This window comes from Dendrobium catenatum, unplaced genomic scaffold (assembly GCF_001605985.2).
Source record: "Dendrobium catenatum unplaced genomic scaffold, ASM160598v2 fragScaff_scaffold_1297, whole genome shotgun sequence".
In the NCBI taxonomy this organism is placed as follows: Eukaryota; Viridiplantae; Streptophyta; class Magnoliopsida; order Asparagales; family Orchidaceae; genus Dendrobium; species Dendrobium catenatum.
Genome location: NW_021319759.1, coordinates 754,399 through 777,880, shown reverse-complemented (window position 1 = coordinate 777,880; position 23,482 = coordinate 754,399). Strand labels below are relative to the sequence as shown.

Below are 23,482 nucleotides of genomic sequence, written 5' to 3'. Positions count from 1 at the left end.
TTAGTATTATATAAGATATTTGATCTTTTTAATTTTTTTTAGAAAAAAAAAATATTAATTTAAAATTAAAAAATTGAGGTCAACAATTGAGTGCTTAGTTTTTTTGTTTTTGTTTTTGTTTTGACAAGCCAATTTTGAGCTCAATAATGAGCTTTAAGTCTCGTTCGAGCACAAGCCCAAGATCTGAAAAATTAAAGGAGCTCAACTCGTTTAGATGGATATTCAACTCCACCTATTTAAGCGGCTGTGTTACCTTATAGAAGTTCAACCGAATTGGTTCCACGAACAAGATCCACGCTCCTCTCGAGTCTCGCCTTTTGTTAACGTAGTGGTGAACCTTATAACTATAATAAGGCTTCGAAATTTTTGTACGTAATCATCCCAACGAAGCCCAAGTCGCGAATGGGGTCGGAGCCTAGGGCGAACGTTGCAACCTGCGAGTGAACTTGTGGAAATCTGCAAGAGCAGAGGCAAGCAAGTCAGAACCAAGAGCGATGAACGTTTACTCGTTGGGCGTGCAATGTGTGACCAAGATAGAGGAAGACCTCCAGTTCGATGGCTTCGGAGGCTTCAACAAATCGATTGAGAGGATGCGAAGAGAAGGGAGGGGAAACAAGCTTTGATATCTTCTCCTCCTACCTAATCTTACACTTTCATCATCTTCTTTTTTACAGCAGCTAGGTAAAAACTTTCGACCATAATTTTCTTTTGGGAAATTTTGTGGTGTTATATAGAGATGTATTAGGATGGATCTAAAGCTAATTGAGTTGATACTCAAACCAGTTTTAAACCTGCTAATTTAGATTTTTTTTTTTTGGAAAATGCTCATTTATATGCTTAATGTCGGTTGAAACGATACTACTAAAATATTTATTCTTTATAATAAATGTATGTATATGCAATAATCCCTAAATGAAAATTTTAAGTTTATTTTTGTATTTTTTTATGTCTTTATACTAGGTTAACAGGATTTATGCAACGTATTCTATAACTAAATCGTTAATTTGAATGAGGGTGTATTGATGGTTTTGTAAGCCTATTGTTAATAATATTATATGATGAAGATACTAGAGAGCTAGTGATTACGTTTGGGCTAAATCTGGAGTATAAATTAGACAGATTACTTGAAATCATCGAGTATAAGGATATGTTTTAATTGGTTTTATCTATTTTTTAATATTTGAGTGTATGATAGACCTAGATTTATTTCATTTAGGGTTTGTGGAGTACCATGTGTTGGAGTGACAAGATGAACTTTTTGATTGAAAGGTTGAACTATCTATGGTCTCTATTAGGTATGCGACTTTTTACTGGTTAAGGGATAAGAATATTCTTCCTTAGTAAAGATGAATTCTTTGAAATTTGTTTGTGTTCTTTAATTATTAATAATATACTGTAGAATATGTTTTATTTATTCATAATATTTCTAGTGATTATATTGATATGATGTGATAGTTAGTTTTGCCTTGTTAATCATTGCACAAATTTTTATGAAATTATTATTTATTTGAATATTGATACATAATTATTTCCCATATAAATTATGAATTTTGTAGATGTGTAACTGATTTGATCATAACATAATCTTCATTAAGAACTTGTATTTTAATAGAAAATTTATATAATATATTCTTGTGTGCATAATGCATGTATTGTTGGCTAAACTTTTTTGGATGTTGGCCGATAGGTCCACACAAATTGACAACTCGTTCGGAAATTATTGGATTTTTATTGGTTTGTGTTTATCTTCTTGGTTTCAGGATATCATAATAAAAACATGTGTGTGTGTGTGTATTGAGTCATTTATTGATGTAGAAATTCAACATACATGCAAGTGGATATTTTTGCATTTGAACACAATGATAATAAGTTTGCATATAAATTTTTATGAACTTTACTGCATAATATGCACCATTAAATTATTACGATATTTGAAAATCTGATTATTTTATACATTACCAATAATTGTTATGGTATAATATTTATTTTTACTTTTTCATTGATCATTTTTATGCCTTGTGACTTTCTATTTATACTGTACTCAATGGGTTTAAGTCATCGAGTTTGTTTTTTTTTTTTTATACAAAATTGCACCTATTATTTTATGTTTTTCAAATTATTAATTGCGCATCATCCAGATGAGAGATTTTAGACTCATGCTTTAGGTATATTATTGAAAGTTATATAGGTTAGATGATATTTAGTTAATTCAATAGTGAATTTTTTGGATGAATTATTGTAGTATTTAAATTGTATTTACATTTTGGTGGATAAATTAATTAGTGCCATGAAATATAAATTCTCTGATGATCTTATTAGCAAAAAAATATTATTGAACTGATATTTATACTTTTTGAAAATAAATTTTTAATTTTCAACCCACCATCTTGTAGGGTTTCTATGATATATTTCTAGACTCGATGGATGGGGTTTAACATAAAACAAATTAGTTCAACACATTGCAAGACACGATTGACACATGCAATTTATAAAGATAAAGCTACATGAGTTATCTACATGAACCAATGATTGGGAACTGCAGTAACTGCATAAGAGATGAACAGTGAAAGCTGTAGGGACAAAAACTATAGGAACCGCCACAAGAACTGAAGTGTGAAACTGCAAGAACCACAGAAGACATCATCCATCAAAATGACAATTTATTCCTGTTGTTTTAAGCCAAATACCTCAGAGACAGATAACAATTTCATTACTGCTTCCTACTGCATGAACTGCAAGGTCTTAACATAGACAAGGCAATTACAATTAATGCTTATTCATACCCGATGATCAAAAGCCAGACCAGCCACGAAAGCTTAACCAAAGCATGAACATTATAGTAAAAATGAATACATACCATTTAAATTGGTCACATCGCTACAAACAGGTTTTTACAAATAGTCTAAAAGTGAAATCAGAAGATCGCGAAGTAAAACGTCAAAACTATGGAATGAAACTAAAAACATTGTTGAGGCCATTTATTTACTTAGCATTTGCGATTAGTGTGAACTTGTAGATTACCGTCATAATCCAAATAAATCCCTTCCTTCTCTGTCTCTATAATAGATGTAGGTTGCATCAAGGAACGCATAAATTCTTATGCATTTGTGTGATTTTGTGCTTGTCTTCATCCTGTTGAGAATGCCATTCCTTATTCTTTTGTACTTAGCATAAATCTGCTTATACGTCTCTAAATTCTTTTTTAACTTCGAATCTCATTCTTTTTATTTTTTATTATTAGACACTATAACTAGAACATCTTTAAAATTTGTCAAGATATATAAATTAGGGAAACCACTTTTTAATTAAATTCTAAGATTTTGACAAGAGGGTGAACATTAGTTATTTGTTAGTTTTGTTGGTAAAGAGATGTACTTTAATAGTGTTTATCAAATCCATTCAATAAACAACTGATATTGGGTGGGTGACAAGCGTGTTAAAAGGATACTTTTTGTGCGGCTTCTTATCTTCATTGTTGGCATAAGTGCCCTATTATGTAGAATGGTCACTTGCGTGACCGTTATCCTAATCCAGAAGCTATTCTTGATGGAGGGGTTAATGATCTTCCTTGTTTGATTGGATAAGGGGTAAGCAATCTTGTGCAGAAGAATCACAAATCCTTAAATTGAATTACTGAAACTATCTTGAATGAGGAGGAAAGTGGAAAAGAACTACATAGTTGGTTAGTTTTGCTTGACAATTGTCGGCAGAGATTGTGAGAAGAGATCAACATGGAATGATGCAGTTCCAAGGTGGTTATTTGATTGCTGAAAAAAAGCCAATAACTGGAGGTGGCTTTATGTAGGTGTGGAGGCAAAAAAGGAGGCTTTTGGGCGTAGGATAGTAGTGTTGCTAAAGGGATTATAGGGAGTAAGATTTGATTGGGAAGAATGTAAATGAGATCGTGGTCGCCGAGATGCATGTTTGTAGGAGGGATGTGAAAATTGCAGAGTCGCATCATAATCAAAAATAAAAAGAATAAAATTGTGTGGGCTCATGCTGTTTGCGGAATTAATGTTTTACATGGAATGTGGCAGTTACAAGAAAAGCCTTTTCAGTAGTGTTTACATGAATTGGACTTATAATTTGGAAAGTTAGATGGGTTTATGTTATACGGGGTTTCTATGGTAGCAAAAGGTTTCATGTGGATTGGGGTTACTTTCACAGACGTGGTTAATTTTTGTCTTACTTTTTTTATTTTTTTCTTTTATCTTTTTTCTTTCTTTTGTTAATAAGGGTGTCGGAGTGGTTGCAAAACTAGGGGACGGGCAGGAATCAGCCAAGGGACTGTAAATGAAGGAATTGTGAATTTTTACTCTTAAATATGAGTTAAGATTTGAAAATAATTTCACACCTCACTTGATATCAATTGTTGGATGGGTTAATGGATTATTTTCCTTGTTCAATTAGACAGGTAGGAACTAGGAAGATACCTTTAGAGGAAGGAGTGCAAGCAGATAAATTGCATTATTGAAATTAACTTGAATGTGGTGGAAAAAGGAAGATAACTTTTCATAAACAACTTGGAATAAGGAAAGAAGAAGCAATTAACCATCAGTGGTCTCATCAAATAATTCATTTATAAATCATTCACTTATCTGCATGTTCATTCAACTTGTAAATATAAAGGAAAATAAACCCTAAAGATGATATTCTCATTTTCATTATTACTTGAAATAAGTTTGAGATTATTCATACCTTTATTACAGTTAATATGATAAAAAATAAAAATAAAAATGCAAATTCTGGCTAAATGGATTAGGGTTCTAAAAAAAGCTAAAAAATTTATTCATTTCAATTTATTTGTAGCTCATTGTAATTTACCTAGGGAAATTGACTATGTTAGGGTTAAATTGGTTGATTGGTCAACCAATGCTTATTGTATTGCATCAAACATGATGGCAGGGTGCCACATAGATGTTTACATTAGTTTTAACTTTTAAGGCGAGGGATATGAATTATCGCAGATAATGATTTCATGCTACATATTCAGTTGTTCCTTTAATTATATCTCTTGGCGGTTACATGCTTCTAGTTTTATTGTTGTGCTTTTGGTAACCTAACTACAAGTTATTTTCAGGGTAAACAGCTGTTATGTTCATGGTTATTTTGGTCAGTTGAGGAATGTTTTTGTGCCAGCCTCTATTGTTTCGAAAGTCTAATGAAATTTCAATCTGATACTGACATGCTATTTCTTAGACTGCTATGGAGAACTGTAGCCATGAATCGGCTACCCTTAAGAAAGATACAGCTGATGAAGACTCTATGAAGCTTATGGAGGAACAGAAGGTAATCTAACTATACATGATGCTTTGTGGTTGTAATTTATATTTTAATTTTATCCTAAAAATCTGATCCTTGGAATGCCCAACTATGGTTTAGAGAGAAAAAGAGGTTGCTCTTGCAAGAATACATCAGTTAGAGAGAGAACTAGTCGAAAAACAAAAGTTGGAATTTGAAATTGCTCAGTTGAAAGGTAAAGTAAAAGTTATAGAGCATTATTTGCATGGGGAAGAAGATATTTACAAGTTAGTAGACAAAATTCATAAACAAAGGGTTGAAGAGAAGAAAGGTACTGAAGAGTTGCAGGACACTCTTTTGATGGAGCGCATGGCCAACCAAACGCTATGTGAAGCTCGTGTAGAAATAATCGGGGTAAGTGACTTATTTGTTCTCCAGTATTCTCTTTCTTATTATTTTGTGCTATTTTTTAAGTTTTTTATCTTATGACTTTTAGGATCTTACGAAAATGTTGAAAGGTCCTACTCTTATTGGAATAAAAAGAATGGGTGATCTTGATATCAAGCCTTTTGAAAGTGCATGTAAGAAGTTTTCAGCTGAAGATGTTGTTATGAAAACTTCAGGGTTGTGCTCTAGCTGGGATGTGGAAATTTGTACTCCATCATGGCAGCCTTCTAAAGTCATTGAAAACAATGGACAAATTGAGGTATAAATCTAATCTTGGATCTCTATACTATATATTAATGACGTAATCACCTCTAAAAGTGCTCTAGAGGGATCCAATCACATCCCTGACTTGTTCACTTCTTAAGTAGTCATAATCAACCCTTTTAGCTCTTATTTGTTATGGTGCAATCATTGCTGACCATTCTCTGTTTCTGATGGATCTTAGTACATCCTGATTTCCTCAAATTAGCTTTACTCATTTCTTTGGCTCCTAATCAGACTTAGCGCAACCCAAAATGATATTGTTAAGCCAACTAAATCTTGATCAAGCCTGATGAATTTCTTTATAGGTCAATCAACCATCTCTATTGGGGACTCTATTCAAGCTTTATACACCCGGTTGAACCATCAAAATGATTTAGAACCCAATTGATTACTTGGGTTAACTACAATGGCTAGCTTAATTAAGCCTGATGATTTGGGTGAAGCCTAAGTAAGCTAGCAATTTCCAATTGAGCTTAATCTATAACTCTTGGCCAACACTCAGTTCAATCAATTGGAACTTAATTGACCTAAATTTGGTGATTACTCTTCATTGAACCCAATTTAGTGATAATTAGATCGGCACCATTTAAAGATAAAGACCTCTGCCCTCCACAGACTACAAGAGCAAGCGCTCAAAAGAATAACCCTAGTATCTTAGCTTTGGGTCTTAATGTTACTCCTTTTCCTACTTAGGTGACAAGGTTTAATGTTGTGATGGCTAACTTGCAACGAATTTCTCTCTTCTCCCCATTATTGGGTGATCTCTTATGGTGAAGAAGAAGATGATGATGCAGTTTGACACTCGGACTGCCACCATCCCAATTGTATGCTTATTTATTCTCTTTTTTGTTCCATTGAAGCACGGAATTGAGGTCTCCGCCTTTAATAGACCTTGAAAGAGATCAAGAGGACGAGGGCTAGGACCCAGAAGAATCAAACTGATGATGATGCTTCCTCTCTTTTCACCGGCAACCTCTGCTACTTCTACTCTTGGGCTAAAGAAGAAGAAAATGTTTCATCGATTGCCCAAATGGCCCCAAACACCAATAGTTAATTGGCTCAAGGCAAGTTGTGGTTGTAAGGTTGGATCCCAGATCTTGTCTTAAAAAATATACAAAGTGCTTTCAAATGTGAAGCCAAAGGGACACAAAAGGGTTGTGCAACTACCTGCTTTTGGAAGGTTCTATGAAAGGAGATTGTGGGTAGGAGAGCATCAGAGCAAATGAGCACCCTGCCCCCACAATAGAACAACTTGTATTGGAGCGACAATCAAGGTTTGGGATCGAGATAAAATGCCTGTTGGTTTTGTCCAGGTTGAGTTATGAATTTATGTGTGTTAGAGAGAGAAAGAGGGAGGAGAGATCTTCATGAGCTCTAAAAATTGCATGATTGACTTTCTCTGTCGCTAGTTGAATTAGCAATTGGGTGTAATTGTTTTTGGAGCTGAGGCACATCAAAACAAATTTCAAGTATTTCAGGATAAAATCAATGTATAATTGAAGTGACAAGCTTAGTGCCTCCCGATAGAGTCTGAACTATGGTTAACTATTTGGTAGGAGACTCCACCACCAAATCACATGATGCCTAAGGTCGGGGTGCCTCTTTTATTCACCTTGTGAAGATTCAGTAGGAACTCTAAAGTAATACAAGAAGCTTTCAATGTCCAACATAGAGTCAAAGGTTTGTTATATGCGTTAGGTCTACCAGACACTAACAACAATAATATGTTTAGATTCTATGGACATTAACGAGAGTTAGTGATGGGGACATCAGATCGTGGAAGGTTTATCAGAGACATGGCCGCCGATCTACGGCCACGATCAAGTCTTTGTATTTCTGAGTCTTTTTTGTTATTTCATTATTTATGTATTTTTATTTGCTTATTGTTTTTTGGTCTTTCCATTTGTACCCCTTTAATGGGATGTGTCTTGTATGAGCCCAAAGGGCAATTGAGTCTTTTATTTCTTTGAGTCCATTGTACTTTGCTATATATAGCCCTTTGCTTATTGTTTCATGTTAATGAATGATTGCTTATTAAAATTTTCCTCTTGCATGAGCATTTTGAGAACCTGTGAGTTCTAATGGAGAGGGAATTTACGCACCACCCACCAACCTTGGAAACGGCCGGGTTCGTGGTTTGTTATCTTATTAGTTTTCCTTTTGTTCTCCCCTCCATCTAAACCGCTGGCTAACTTTCCCCACCCAAGCCCCTTTCCACCTTCCTAAGCCCACGGCCAACCCATCACCTGCCGGCTCCCTACCCAACCCGTGAACCCCTTTCTCCCTTGCCATCCTCATTTCCTAATTTGGGTTGAGACAACTTGGGTGAGTTTGGAATTCAAATCCCATAAATTTGAATTTCAAAATCTTTCCTAACTTACCCATTCTATTTTTGGAAAGTTACTAAATTGATCCTTTTGAATTTCAAAATTCACCTTGGATTTATTTATTGCTTTCCTAAATCCTAAATCCCAAGTTAGGCAATCCAAATCCCTTCCCGAAATCCCCTCCCTGGTTTTGAAAGCCGCCAGCCCCCTGTATGGATAAATATGATTTATTTCCTAATTTCATACTACGCCTCTTTGGAAATAATTCCTCTCTCTTGCCAACTGAAATTCTTTTAAGCCCAAGCCATTATTCACTTTCCAAAATCTGTAGAGGGGAATTAGGAATTAACTCCCTAAGTCCACATTACTTGCTCATCTTGGGAAAGAGTTGGAAAGCCAACCTGAATTATTCTAATCATAAGTTGTGCAAAATCTAAATGAATTAAACATTGCATATGTAGTCCTGCATCATCTGGTATTAGAGCATGGTTAGACTAGGAAATTCATTCTAGAATACTTCCTAGGGTGTTGCCTAACCATTGTTTTAAGTTTTTTGCATGCATAGCATCTTTAAAATAATTTTAAACTTCATTTTGAGCATGCTATCCAGAAAATTCTGCATCATTTTAGCAAGCTTTAGAGTCTTCTTTCAAGTGTTTAGGTGTTGTCCATAGTTGTTCAACCCCACTACTTGCTAGGGTGACTTAGTACCTTAGTGTTATTTTCTGTCTCTGAATTTCCTGCACCATATAGGGTCATTTTAGAGTGTCTTTCCATCCCCTAGTTTGTTGTCCACTTCCTAGGAAGCCTTCCTAGTACCCCATTGTGTTTAGGAATGGACCCGGAACAACTAGGAAGGACTTTAGACCTCTTGGTAGGCCAAATGAATAATATTAGCCAACAACTCAAAGAGAATCAAGTCGATCTAGCTGAGCTTCGTAGGAACACCACTGAGAGATTTGAGACACTTGAGCGAGCTAGAGACCACCCTACTCCCTACACCCCATCTAGACCACCTTCTATGAATGAGGATGATACTTACCCCGATGAGAGGCAACATCGTGCCAATCATCGAGCACCCTACCGCAGACATGACCCACGTCATGATCTAGACTTGGATGAGAGGCAGCATCGTGCCAATCATCGAGCACCTTACCACGGACATGACCCACGTCATGATCCTAATATACCACTTATGAAAAATATTAAAATCGACGCTCCTACCTTTGATGGCACACTTGCCCCCAGCTTTTCCTGGACTGAGTCAAAGGTATGGACAGTTTCTTTAAGTGGTATGACATCTCCGAGGCTAGGAAGGTCAGCTTTGCGGAGATGAAGCTCACGGGTAGGGCGAGTCAGTTTTGGGCCAACTTAGAGAGCCTTAGGGAAGCTAGGAACGATTACACCATTACCGATTGGCCATCCTTGAAGCGGAACTTAAGCAGAAGTACTTGCCACCCCCGTACTTCCCCCGACTATTGGATAGGTGGAATAGGCTGATTCAAGGCAATAAACCAGTTAAGGAGTACATCGCCTCCTTCAATGACTATCTAATTCGATGCAAGGGAGAGACCTCTACCACCCCCGCGCAAATCTTGTCTATGTTTCGAACCGGGTTGCGAGAGGATCTTCGCAATGAGCTGTTTGCCCGGAACATCACTACACTGGAGAATGCCTATAGCCTAGTGCTTGACTTAGAGGAAACCCGTTCACAGCACCCGAGCTGTTCACATGACTCGAGGTCTTCCTACAGACCTTCTGGTAGTTCCACCTCTCACACCCCCACTTCCCAGTCGACCCCTGGGAGCACTACCCGACCCTCGTCTGGTCTCCCCACTCCTCGTCTTGATGTTAGAAGTAAGCCTCCCACTCTGGATACCCATCAATCTAACCCCGGGACCAAATACTTTAGATGTCAGGGGTATGGGCATATCGCCTTTCAGTGCTTTAATCCATATAAAGTCATGATTATCGAAGAGATCACTGAAGCCAAATTCGATCCCGAAATCGACCAAATTCACCAAGTGGACAATGATGGTGAATTCTTTGAGGAGGATGACGACACTGCTGTCATCCAGTACATTCAGAAAATTGACACTTCTCCCACATGCGTAGCGAGATGTGCACTGTCACAACCCGTTACCACCGACGACTGGCGTAGGATTACGATCTTTCACACCTACACTAAAATCAAGGATAAGAACTGTAAAGTCGTCGTGGATAGTGGCAGCTGCATCAATGTTGTCTCCTCCAACATGGTGTCTAAGCTTGGTCTGTCTGCCGTTCCCCACCCCAGCCCCTATAAGGTAGCTTGGGTCAACACCACTGCCTTGGAGGTAAAGGAACGTAGCTTCATACCTATCTCCTTCGTTGACTATAAGGAGAATGTTTGGTGTGATGTGTTGATCATGAATGTTGGACAAATCCTTCTAGGACGCCCCCGACTTTTTGATAATGATGTCCACATCTATGGTCATTCAAACATTTACGTGTTTGAACATGATGGTAAAAAAATCAAGCTTTTGCCATCACAGCCTCGTGTTTCGGATGATCCTGAATCCAACCCTGTCAAAGCCAAGAAGGGACTGAATCTGATATCCGCCATAGCCCAGAGCATGCCTTTACACACCTTAGTCGATTGTGAGACTCCCACTGAGTCTGATGAATCAGTCCCTCATGAAAGTCAGTTCATACCTAGTAGACTTGTTGAGATCCATCCTGATGGTCTTCCCGATCCATTACCTCCGATTAGAGGCATGTTATATGTTCTAGATCTAGCCCTGGGAGCCTCCCTATCTGATCGTATTCCAGTTGGACTCGACTACCTTGATTCAGTGATTTTTACCCTTGGTCTTAGTCCTTCTGAAATTGTATATGGGTTCAAACCTAGACAGTCGTTAGACCTGATACCCATGAGTTCTAGGTATAGGATTTTTGAGTCTGCATCAGCATTTGCATCTCATTTGCATAAACTTCATAAGGATATTGCACAACAAATTGAAAAGAATAATCATGAATATAAATTACATGCAGATTTAAAACGTCGATTTAAAACTTTTGAGGTTGGCGACTCTGTGATGGTGCGGATTCGTCCGGAACTGTTCCCTCCAGGAACAGTTAAGAAATTGCATTCAAAGAGTGCTGAACTTTTCAAAATACTTAAGAAAATTAACGGCAATGCCTATGTAGTAGATCTGCCTGCATAGTTCTATATAAATCCCTCTTTTAACATAGAAGACTTAGTGGCATATGAAGGTCCTGATTTTAACCCACCAAATCCACTATCAAAGCAGCCTTGTGTGAACCCACCTTGTGAGATCCCGAACCTACCCCCACTACCAGATATTCCCAAATTTCCCATGGTAGAGCAAGTGGAGGCAGTCTTAAGTGATGAGATCATATCCACAAGAGGAGGACAAAGGAAGTATTTGATCAGGTGGAAAGGAAAGCCCGAGTCAGATGATACGTGGCTAGATCACGAGGAGTTGCAGCATATTGACCCGGATGCACTAGAGATCTACGAGAGCGCCAAAGATACTTACTCGACGGAGTCGAGTTTTCTCCCACCCCGGGAGAATGATGGGGACATCAGATCGTGGAAGGTTTATCAGAGACGTGGCCGCTGATCTACGGCCACGATCGAGACTTTGTATTTCTGAGTCCTTTTTGTTATTTCATTATTTATGTATTTTTATTTGCTTATTGTTTTTTGGTCTTTCCGTTTGTACCCCTTTAATGGGATGTGTCTTGTATGAGCCCAAAGGGCAATTGTGTCTTTTATTTCCTTGAGTCCATTGTACTTGGCTATATATTGCCCTTTGCTTATTGTTTCATGTTAATAAATGATTGCTTTTTAAAATTTTCTTCTTGCATGAGCATTGTGAGAACCTGTGAGTTCTAATGGAGAGAGATCCCTAGGACAGAGAGATTTGCGCACCACCCACCAACCTTGGAGATGGCCGGGTTCGTGGTTTGTTGTCTTATTAGTTTTCCTTTGGTTCTCCCTCCATCTAAACCGCCTGCTAACTTTCCCCACTCGAGCCCCTTTCCACCTTCCCAAGCCCACGGCCAACCCATCACCCGTCGGCTCCCCACCAAACCCGTGAACCCCTCTCTCCCTTGCAATCCTCATTTCCTAATTTGGGTTGAGACAACTTGGGTGAGTTTGAAATTCAAATCCCATAAATTTGAATTTCAAAATCTTTCCTAACTTACCCATTCTATTTTTGGAAAGTTACTAAATTGATCCTTTTGAATTTCAAAATTCACCTTGGATTTATTTATTGCTTTCCTAAATCCTAAATCCCAAGTTAGGCAATCCAAACCCCTTCCCGAAATCCCCTCCCTGGTTTTGAAAGCCGCCGGCCCCTTGTATGGATAAATAGGATTTATTTCCTAATTTCAAACTAAGCCTCTTTGGAAATAATTCCTCTCTCTTGCCAACCGAAATTCTTTTAAGCCCAAGCCATTATTCACTTTCCAAAATCTGTAGAGGGGAATTAGGAATTAACTCCCTAATTTCTCCCCATATTCCCGCCAATCTCCTTACAGATTTTCTCAAAATCTGTCCACATTACTTGCTCATCTTGGGAAAGAGTTGGAAAGCCAATCTGCTGTTGGCCGAAACAGTCGAAGGCCCCTCTTGGGTTACTTCTCTTCCCACCTTCTCTCTTCCCAGTCAACACCTCACTAGAGTACTAAAACCCATCCTCTCTCCCAAACTCTATTTCTCTTTTAAGAAAGAAATTTGAATTCTCTCAGGTTTTAGGGAACAAAAGTTGAAATTGTTCTCGAATTTCGGAGAGTAGATTTGTTACCAAGCACCCATGAATGGCGGATCCGGAAACTGAATACGGCGTAACTTGGGATGACGACGGATTCACCGACATCCTACAATCCACCTTCTTCGACGTGAATCCGAGGATTGACCATACTGTTGAAGATTACTTGGAGCGGATCCTAGATACTTTGGTGGAAACTATCGACGAACACTTCGAAGGCATCGAGTGGAGGATCTCCACCTCTCCCTAGCGAAGGTTTCTCTTTCCCCTTGCATCTTATTCCTTTTAGTCTAAACTCTCCTTGGTTTGATTGCAGTCACGACGGACTCTACCGCATTGCTCTTGCTTTAGCTTAGTAATCGTAGGGTTTGAGTGCACCTCGATGCATCCTAATTCTCATTGTTAGACTAGGGATTAATTTGAAAACTACTACTATTTGTTGTGTTATTTTTTCTACTTATTTTGGAAGTTTCATAATTCCTACCATGTGATTTTAAACCTAAGCGGATAACCACTAATTGCTTTATTTCGTTGTTTGAATTTGCTAGTTAATTTGTTCTTGAATTATTCTAATCATAAGTTGTGTAAAATCTAAATGAATTAAACATTGCATATGTAGTCCTGCATCAGTTAGTGTCTAGTCTCAAGAGAAAATTCCAAATTGCAATTGGAGAAAACAACCTAGCGAAGTTTGAAAGTTGACATAGTGCTTAAAGGTTTGCCACTCCAGGAACTGCTAGAGAATGTTAGCAGATTTGACATATATGTTACCAAAATGTTGAGCCACATGGCCATACAAATGAAATGAAGTGTTGTCATAGTTAACTTGGTTGGAGACTAATCAACAACTCTATTTCTTAATCATCATGGCATAGTGAAAAAGCCTCTTCTGAAGTCTTGGGACCATTGATCAACTTCATTCATAATTTAATTAGGAGTTTGATGACTTATGGACGAGTTGCCAATCAGGATCGATACAATTTGTCTTTTCTAGGAGGGCCTCGTATTTATTCATGTAGCCAGCCATAAGCATAGTTGCTTGTTTGAGGAAATTGATGTCCTTAATTGAGAATGTTCTGAGGCATCATGTTTGGGATATAATTAATCATAGGATTACACACCTATGTGAGACCTCTACACCCTAGAATTAAATATAATATGACCAACTCATCTTTTGTCCCTAGGGAAAATCTTTGGGATTGTATTTGGCTACCTTTGAACCCCATGCTGCTCTGTTTCCTTAGACTCCAAACGAGTCACAGAAGGATCATCTGAGCTTATGAGTGCTTTTAAAACCCACAGCCATTTTTAAAAGCGTAAAGAGAGAGCTCCAATTTAAAATGAAGTTAAATTTTGAATTTTTTTTCAATTTTTTTAATGATTGGAGAAATTATTTTTATATTTAAATCTAAAGCTACATAAAAGGAGCAAGTCAGTTATCCAATCTGTTTTGTATGTATTCTAATTTTGTTTACGTATTATTTTATCTTTTAACTATTGAATTATCTTCTTAATTAATGTAAAAGTCAGTTGAAAAAGAACTTTCGCTCTTGTTCATCAAAAGGTTTAAATTAATTTTGGATTTAATTTTAATTTATTAAATAATGATATAGAATGTCTATTATCTTTAAAGCCTAAAATATGGAGGCCATTACTTAAAAATGGAGCTTTCTCAACAGGACTATCGGTACAAAGGTCTCCTTCAGCACTCAATTGGAAGAGGTTCCTGCACGTCTCAAAAGGCAAAAGAGAAGCCTAATGACCTCATTTTTTCTCAATTCCTCCAATCTGATCTCGGTCTTGCTGTCGAGCCCACTAATACTGCACCTATAGCAGAGCCAAAATCATCCAGCTTGAATTCCAGCTCTGATGAGCTCTTTCTTTGGCCTTGGATGGGAATGCTTGTCAATTTGCCTATGGAAGATGAATATGCTTCGCTCAAAGAGCAATTTGCACAGTTTAATCCAGTAGATGTCATTGCTTCTCCTGTGAGAGACCCTGTATCAATGAAAGGTGAGGCTGTGATTTTTTTTAATAGGGATACAATAGGGTTCAGGGATGCAATGGCATTTGAAAATCACTTTAAGTTGAAGAGGATGTGGAAGAAGGACTGGAAAGAGAAGAAAGGTGCCAACTTAATTGGGATTCATGGGTGGATTGCTCATGATGATGATTATAATTCAGATAGACCGTTAGCAAAGATTCTAAGGAAGCATGGGGAAATGAAGACAGTTGCAAATGTAATGGAGGAGGCGAAGGAGAATGGGATGACGGTGGCTTCACTTGTCAAGAAGATAGATGTTATGAATAAATATTTGGCGGAATTAAACTGCAGGTATAATGAGACGATCATATCGCGTGAAAACATGATGGATTCAAAAGCTAAGATTCTGCAGCAGCATGATGAAGGTGAATTAGTTGGCCTTATTGCTTTTTCTAGCTGTCATAATTTTAGATGTGGTTTATTTCTTTGTTCCAGGTTTGATTCCGATAGATAGTGTTAGACCGGTCCAGCCGGTCCGCACAGGACCGGCATTTTCGCAAAATCGCGGGATCTCCGCCTCCTGCGGAGGCGGAGATCGGGCGGCCCGTCCGCTCAAGGAGAGCTTTTTAGGAAGCTTTTTTGAGGGTTTTGAAAGGGAAATTTGAATATAGGGACTGTTTAGGGATTTCCTTTTGATTTGTATGCATTAAATAGTTGATTTTCCTAGGGTTTGATCATCTTGAAGTTGGCTGAAATCTGAGATCTCTTAGATTTAGATTTTCTTTGGGCTCTTGGCTTTGCCAGAGATTTGGGAGTAATCGATCCTCCTCTCGAATTGAGGATCAATTGTATCCTGCTATTTTATTCATCGTCTAGTGGAATACAAGTCTTTTCTTGAGTTTTCTCTCAGATTTTCCCGGACTAGTGCTGTTTTTTCTGCTTTAAACAGCAGATTTCTGCTGTTTTCCTGCTGTGGACAGCTGCTGTTTGTTCACCGATTTGGGTTAGGTTTGCTTGCGAACTCAAGTATTACCTAAGGGTTACTTGCGAACTCAAGTATTTCCTATCAAATTGGTATAAGAGCATTGATTTGGGACCTTCGGCGGCTGAAATTTGGAAATTTCAGCGGATTTTTGACAATCGGAAGAAGATCTTTGTGATCCGTGGGAAGAGAGATGGCCGAGAAGAAGGTAGAAGTACTGGAAGGCGAGATCGGGCAACTAAAGTCAGATTTGGAGGAAAAATTTTTTGTTTTTCAAAACCAAATCATCTCCAACAATGAAAGGATTGAGGGAAAATTCACAGTGATGGAAGAAATGTTGAAGAAACTGTTGGAGTTGAAGACCAATCCTACGACATCGGAAGCAAAAGGGACCATCGGAGGCCATGGAGTAGAAGGGAATCTGAACCCGTTTAGGGGGAGGAGAAATCCGAAAGTGGAGGTCATTGGGGGAGAGGACGACATGCCACCTCTAGAGCCACTTTCTAGAGAGAAGATGAGTTTGGGAAATGACCGGAGGGGCGCTGATTTCGTCGGGAGAAGGGAAGATTTTCATCGCTGGGGTGCTGATTTTGAATGGAAAAGAGGGGAATATGATGAAGGGTTTGGGTATCATCGCCGGAGGGAGGATCATGATAGTTGGGGAGCACCTCCTCTTCGAGAAATGAGAGGTTACGGAGGATTCAGGGGAAATTGGGGAGACCCACGAGTGAGGAAGCTGAAGATGCTCATCTTTGAGGGTGAAGACGGTTATGGTTGGATCTACAAGGTGGAGCATTACTTTGTTGTCAACGGGTTGACAGAGGAAGAGAAACTGACAGCGGCGGGATTGTGTTTGGAAGGAAAAGCCTTGGCATGGTACCAGTGGCGTGACATGAGGGAGCCTATCCGGAGCTAGAGAGAGTTCAAAGATTTCTTATTGGAGCGTTTCCGAGCTGATGGGGGAGGAGACTTCTATGAGCAATTCTTTGCCTTGACTCAGGAGGGGACTGTGGCAGATTACCGCGACAGGTTTGAGTACTTGGCTAGCAGATTGGATCACATTTTAGAGTCAGCCCTGGAAGGGAACTTCATGAAGGGGCTTAAATCGGAGATACGAACAACGGTCAGGGTGATGGAGCCGAGGAACCTAGGGAAGGCTATGGAGCTGGTGCAGTTGGTGGAAGATCAGAAGAAATCAGAAAGAGGGGCTCGAGGAAACTATTCAGGGGGATCTTGTGGGACGAAGACCACTCTTCTAGCACCCAAGCGGCCTGCATCAGGCAACATTAATGAGACCACCAGGGAGAAGCCGATAGGAGGGAGTGGGAAAAATTTCAAGAGGCTGACAGAGAAGGAGATGCAGGATAAGAGGACAAAGGGGTTGTGCTTCAGATGTGATGAGAAGTACATGCCGGGGCATAGGTGCAAGGACCGAACTTTTTAGGTTCTCCTTGTCTGTGAAGACGAGGAAGACGAGGAGGGAAGTGGGAGCAGATCTAAAGATGAGGAGAAGTTGCACTTGGATGTGGTAGAAGTCTCTCTGAACTCTATAGTGAGATTCACTCCGAGTCACACTATGAAAGTGAAAGGAGATATAGCTGACCGTGAGGTGGTGGTGCTAATTGATAGTGGGGCTACCCACAATTTCATTTCCACTCAGGTCGTTAACTAATTGGGAGTGAAGTTGGTGGACACCGGTTGCTATGGAGTGATGATGAGTACAGGGAAAGTGGAGAAAGGCCAAGGGATCTGTAGAGGAGTGGTGTTGACCATCCAAGAGATTCAGGTAATGGAGGGTTTTCTCCCGCTAGAGTTAGGAAGTACTGATGTCATCCTGGGAATGAAATGGTTGCAAACTTTGGGGGAAACCAAGGACAATTGGGGAGCACTCACGATGGAATTAATGGTGGATGGGAAAAAGGTGGTTATAAGGGGAGATGCAGGGCTATCCAAAGCTATGACATCACTTAAGACCATGGTTAGGGACATACAAGAGGTGGAGGAAGAGTATGTGGTGGGACTACACAGGTTGGATGCGATCAGATTAGAGGGAGGGGATGTTTCTCTGACCGTGTAGACCTTGGTTCAGCAATACAGTGAGGTTTTTCAGTCGCCTCAAGGATGGCCACTTTCGCGGGAACACGAGCATATTTCCACCTTGAGGACAAGGTGGATTTTTGGGAGGGGAGTATTGCTAGACCGGTCCACTGGACCGGTCCAGCCGGTCCGCACAGGACCGGCATTTTCGCAAAACCACGTGATCTCCGCCTCCTGCGGAGATCGGGCGGCCCGTCCGCTCAAGGAGAGCTTTTTAGGAAGCTTTTTTGAGGGTTTTAAGAGGGAAATTTGAATGTAGGGACTAGGGATTTCCTTTTGATTTGTATGCATTAAATAGTTGATTTTCCTCTAGGGTTTGATCATCTTAAATTTGGCTGAAATTTGAGATCTCTTAGATTTAGATTTTCTTTGGGCTCTTGGCGTTGCCAGAGATTTGGGAGAGATCGATCCTCCTCTCGAATTGAGGATCAATTGTTTCCTGCTATTTTATTCATCGTCTAGTGGAATACAAGTCTTTTCTTGAGTTTTCTCTCAGATTTTCCCGGACTAGTGCTATTTTTTCTGCTGTTTTCCTGCGGTGGACAGCCATTTGGCTGCTGTTGTTCACCGATTTGGGTTAGGTTTGCTTACGAACTCAAGTATTACCTTAGGGTTACTTGCGAACTCAAGTATTTTCTATCAGATAGCTTTTGCATGTATCAAGAAATGAAATTTGTTTTTGACTAAGGCCAGAACTTTGCTTTCTTGCTTTATTAATTTTCTCTGTCTTCTTTGATGGTGGCTAGGATATAGTAATACATTTGCATTTGTGATGTTTTGATCTGTTAATTTATTATGCTCTTTTTCTTATTAGAATTTTAAATTCGTTAATAAAGTTTATTATTTGTTTATTTTTACTTTATTATTAATATAAATATTGCCTATGTTCCTAGCGACACCCATACCTTGGATGATATTCTGTTTTTGTGCTTAGGACATTTACCTTAGAGGATTAATTTAATGTTTCATATATTAAAATTATAAGAGAGAGTAATTTAGAATATAATTACAACGTAATACTAATGTTTCTCAAAATCAATTTGAATTTATGCTGGATAAGCCTGGTATGGATACTATACATTTGTTGAGAGGTTTGATGGAGAAGTATAGAGAGGTTAAGGAGGATCTATATATTATATTTATTGATTTAGAGAAAGAATATGATAAAGTTCCAAGAGAATGCTTTGAAGAGTTCTAGAAAAGAAAGGAGTTAATAATTGTTATATTCAAGTCATTAAGGATATGGATACAAGATTTATTACTTGTGTTCAAACACAAGATAGTTTGATCAAATATTTTTCTTATTTCAATTGGATTACACCAAGGATTAGCTTTAAGCTCATATCTTTTTTGCTTTTGTCATGGATGTTCTTACTAGACATTTTGCAAGAGGATGTACGCTTATGTATGCTTTTTGCTGATAATATTCTTTTTATTGATAAGACTAAAGGAGTTGAAGGGAAATTTGAATTATGAAGATCAATCTTAGAGTCTTAAGTTTTCGCATGAGTAGATGTAAAACCAAGTACATGGATTGTAATTTTAGTAGTAATAAATTTATTGGTGGGATTGTGAGATTGGGTGATTAGTCATTAAAAGAGTGCACGTTTAAGATATCTTGGGTCTATTGTTCAAAGTGATGGTGAAATAGATGGGGATATTATCTATTGAATCTGTTAAAACTAGAAATTTGAGAGGGAAAAGCTTATTTTATTCATTACTATCCTCCCTATTTATAGATTTATACAAGATATCTAAATAAGGAAATAATATATTACAAATTTAATACATAAAATTTATAATAAAATCTTTCCTAATTCGTTCCTCCATTATGACGTGATCCATGAGAGCATCCCACGTATTGATCTTTGTGTCCGTCGGATCCCTAGCACTATGAACGGTTGGATTTCAACAGAATTCAAGTTGGTTGGTGAAATAGATGGCCAAATTCTTTTAAGAAATACTTTATTTAAGAATCCTCAGCTTAGCAAGTCTCCCTAGGTTTTAGAGTTAGTTCGTGTACTGGGAATTGATTTCCAAGATCCGAATGCATTTCTAAGAAACTTTCCTAGAACTCCTTGTCAGTTGAGTAACAAAGATAATTTTGGCTCATCTCTTTGGTCGTGAAATTGACCAACCATGTCTTCCCCATGGAATTTTCTATAGCTTGACGTCATAGGATGGATCCTTGACATTGTGCCTGTTAGTATTTCCCTATCATAGCAAATCTTTTCTCTCCACCTGATATACATCCGCACCATTTGCGATCATCAAACAAAATTATTGTCATTCACTTTGATGGCAGTGATTTGAAGTCTTTTTCAAAAGGGTTCCGAAGTAGGTGGGATTCTGGTTGAAGCGGCAAAGAGGGTCCCAGATATCGTGCCATCCATGGGAACAAGGAGGAGGAAGCAAATATGAACATGAAAGAGAAGGTGGATAGTTGACCTAGGATACTACTGTTAAAGCCTTCGATCCAAGATATAGTCCTTCCCAAGCTAATAAGCTAGGAAACAAATCTACCTAATGAAGGGAAAAATAAAATAGAGGGAAAAAGCTTCTATATGCTTTGTTTAACAATCATGAAAAAAATAATGATTAAAAATTAAAATCAGTTGTTGGGAGTTTGGGTCCATAAATAATGGATATCTGTGAGAATTTTCCAACAGGATCAGATTATGTAATGTAGAAACCACTTAGGTTGGATCTATTCTCCATTTTGTTTGGAACCACTGTGAATAAAACCAAACTCTTATCTTTATTGGCTTGCAAAAAATAAATTAGCGTACTCTAATTTGGTTGAGATGATTGTCCTTGCCATGATTGAATACATGTATGCTCTTAGGCAAGAGAAGTGGCTTGATTACTTTGCCAGGTTCTCATCTTGTTGTATGTCAGCTCTGCTTCTACGTGTTTGGAGCCCCTATAATGGTCACTTTGGCATGTGCTTTCCTACATGGTCGTTATTCCATGACAAAACTACAATGTATGACGAAACTATAATTTGTTTTATTGTTTCTGGTCTTCTTCGTTTTTGCATACTGATGGTGGTGAAGATTAATAACGCTTGCAGTTTGATAATTCTACGAAGCATGTAAGTATAGATAACCCCACTTTTGCTCTGAAAATTTGGCATTATCATGAAAATTCTCAGACCAACTTACTCGATTGTTGATTCTATTATATTAATCATATTTCATACGCTAATGTGAAATATGTGTTTCCTTTTTAATGGTCCTACCAGAAATGCATATTGTTAAGCGGAAAGGACGTGAGCATGCAAGAAGGAATTTGTTGGAGAATGACAAGTTGAAGCTAGAGTTGGGTGCGAAGAAGAACGAGATCGAACAATGTTGCAGGGAACTTCAAAAATACGAGAATAAAAATGATGATGTGAAAAGGAATATGGACATTGAGAAGGAAAAGGTAATATATGGAAAAATGTGTGGGATATAGATTGCAATAGATAATGATTTGATGCTATAAAAAAATTTTAGTTAACACTTTTAGCCATATTGTTATTTCTAATATTCATCTAATTTAATAATTGTACTTATGTTTGCTATACTGGAGCTAGTTTTTGGCCAACCCGATGTTTTTTACACTTAGAATTATTAGAATAAAACTTGTATAATCTGGTAGTGAATATTCATAGATCAAATTATTATATGAAACAAAATTTTAGTAAGTGGAGGAAAGCATGCCTGGGAAGTTGAGAGTGATACCTGCATTTAAGCAAAGAACATTGCCCTCAGTGCTGTATTCATCGGTGCTAAGTGGAGCATGTAATGAAAATTTGGTGGGTATTTTTATTTGATTTGTTGTGAGGAGAAGAATTTAGTGTACAAGGAGAGCTAGAAAAATAAATATTAGATGATCCAATCCCCTTAACAGGAGGGAGGCACTAGGTAATATGGAAGAAGGCCCGGAGAAAGCTTAGAAGGTAGAGAATTAATTGCCAAAGGGGAATAATCATATAACTAACAAATAAACTTAGTTTTATTTGTTCTTATGTTAGACCGGTCCAAAGTGGACCAGTCCAACCGGCCCTAAACCAAGGCCAACACTTGGTTTACACCAGGCGGGGCTCCCAGGGAGCCGCCAACCCCCTTTGTAGGCCCATGAATTAAATGTAATTTTAAATAGGAAGGGGAGGAATTATGAGGGAAATTAATTAAGGAGGGTTTTTTAGTAATTATGCATTTAATTTGTATTCTCTTGAGAGAGAGAGGCGGGGGTGGGGAGAATTAGGGTTAGAGTTATGTGTCATTTTGTTGTTTTTTGAGTTTTCTCTTAAGTGTTTTGGGCTCTAGCCACCGGCTAGAGATTGGGAGAGCCGGATCTTCCTCTCGAATTGAAGATCCATTGTATCTTGTTTGTTTTCTTCTACTTTTCATCTATTATCAAGTTTCCCTAGGGGTTGCCAAGGGATTTATTGTTGACCCTTCTCTGTAGAAAACGAAACAAAAAAAATCATCATACCTGTCCGGCCACGTCGCTCGAGCCCCACGCCCACGGCCTACACACGATACAACGCCACTCTTTGCACGACGACGTCGCATCTCGACATACCTTTACACGTCGCTACTCATCGTTAAATGACGAGGAAACGAAGCATTCGGGACGTCTCGCTCTCATTCTCTCTCACTCTCGCTCTTTCTCCTCTTCATCCCTTCTTCTGCTCCCCCGTGCTGTTCGACTGCTCCTTCGACGGCTTTCGCTTGCGATCGGATCGGAGTTACGACATTCCGATCGGAAGCAGGCGCGAGAGCACGCTCGCAGTGAAGACAACTTTCTACCTTTGCTTCTTCGGCTCCTTCCTGGTTGTCCGACTCCGCTCCTTTGGCGACATTCCTGCCGGGATCGGAAGTTACTACACTTTGGTCGGAAGCAAGAGTCGGGACTCGCTCGCTGTGAAGATAACTTTCTTCCTTCGGCGTACTTCTTCCTCCCTCAACGACATTCATTCCTGTCGGAATGGAAAGCACGACATTTTGATCGGAGGTTGCGACGAGAGCTCGCTCGTAACTTTCTCCCGTTCGTGGCTGGTCGACTTGGCTCCTTCTACGACTTTCCCCTCCTGCAAATCGGAAGTTACAACATTTTGATTGGAAGCAAGCTAGGGAGCTCGCTGGCAGAGAAGGTAATTTTCTCCCTTCCCGTGCGCTCCTCGGCCTAATCCCGTGAATCCCAATCAGAGAGAGAGAGGGATTAACTTTTTTTAATTAAAAATAATTTTAATTATAATTGTTTTAATTAATTTTGGTTAATTACAGTTATATTTTTAATTAATTAAAATCATTATAATTAATTACATTTAGTTCTAATTAAATTATTATAATTAATTTAATTAATTTTA

The 23,482-nt window shown here is 38.6% G+C and overlaps 1 protein-coding gene across 2 annotated transcripts; it reads left to right on the top strand.

Annotated features, from left to right (window-relative positions):
- The first annotated feature begins 401 nt into the window (after positions 1-401).
- Positions 402-21,594, top strand: LOC110108910 (factor of DNA methylation 1-like). 2 transcript variants are annotated; one of them, XM_028699473.1, is made up of 7 exons: positions 402-681; positions 1,217-1,295; positions 5,200-5,289; positions 5,383-5,655; positions 5,738-5,947; positions 14,740-15,469; positions 21,368-21,594. In XM_028699473.1, the coding sequence occupies exons 3-7, from the start codon at positions 5,206-5,208 to the stop codon at positions 21,577-21,579; spliced, it is 1,509 nt and encodes a 502-aa protein (XP_028555306.1). In that variant the 5' UTR covers positions 402-681; positions 1,217-1,295; positions 5,200-5,205; the 3' UTR covers positions 21,580-21,594. The 2 variants fall into 2 exon arrangements, with proteins under 2 accessions (XP_028555306.1, XP_028555305.1); XM_028699472.1 differs by lacking the exon at positions 1,217-1,295.
- The last annotated feature ends 1,888 nt before the right edge of the window (positions 21,595-23,482 follow it).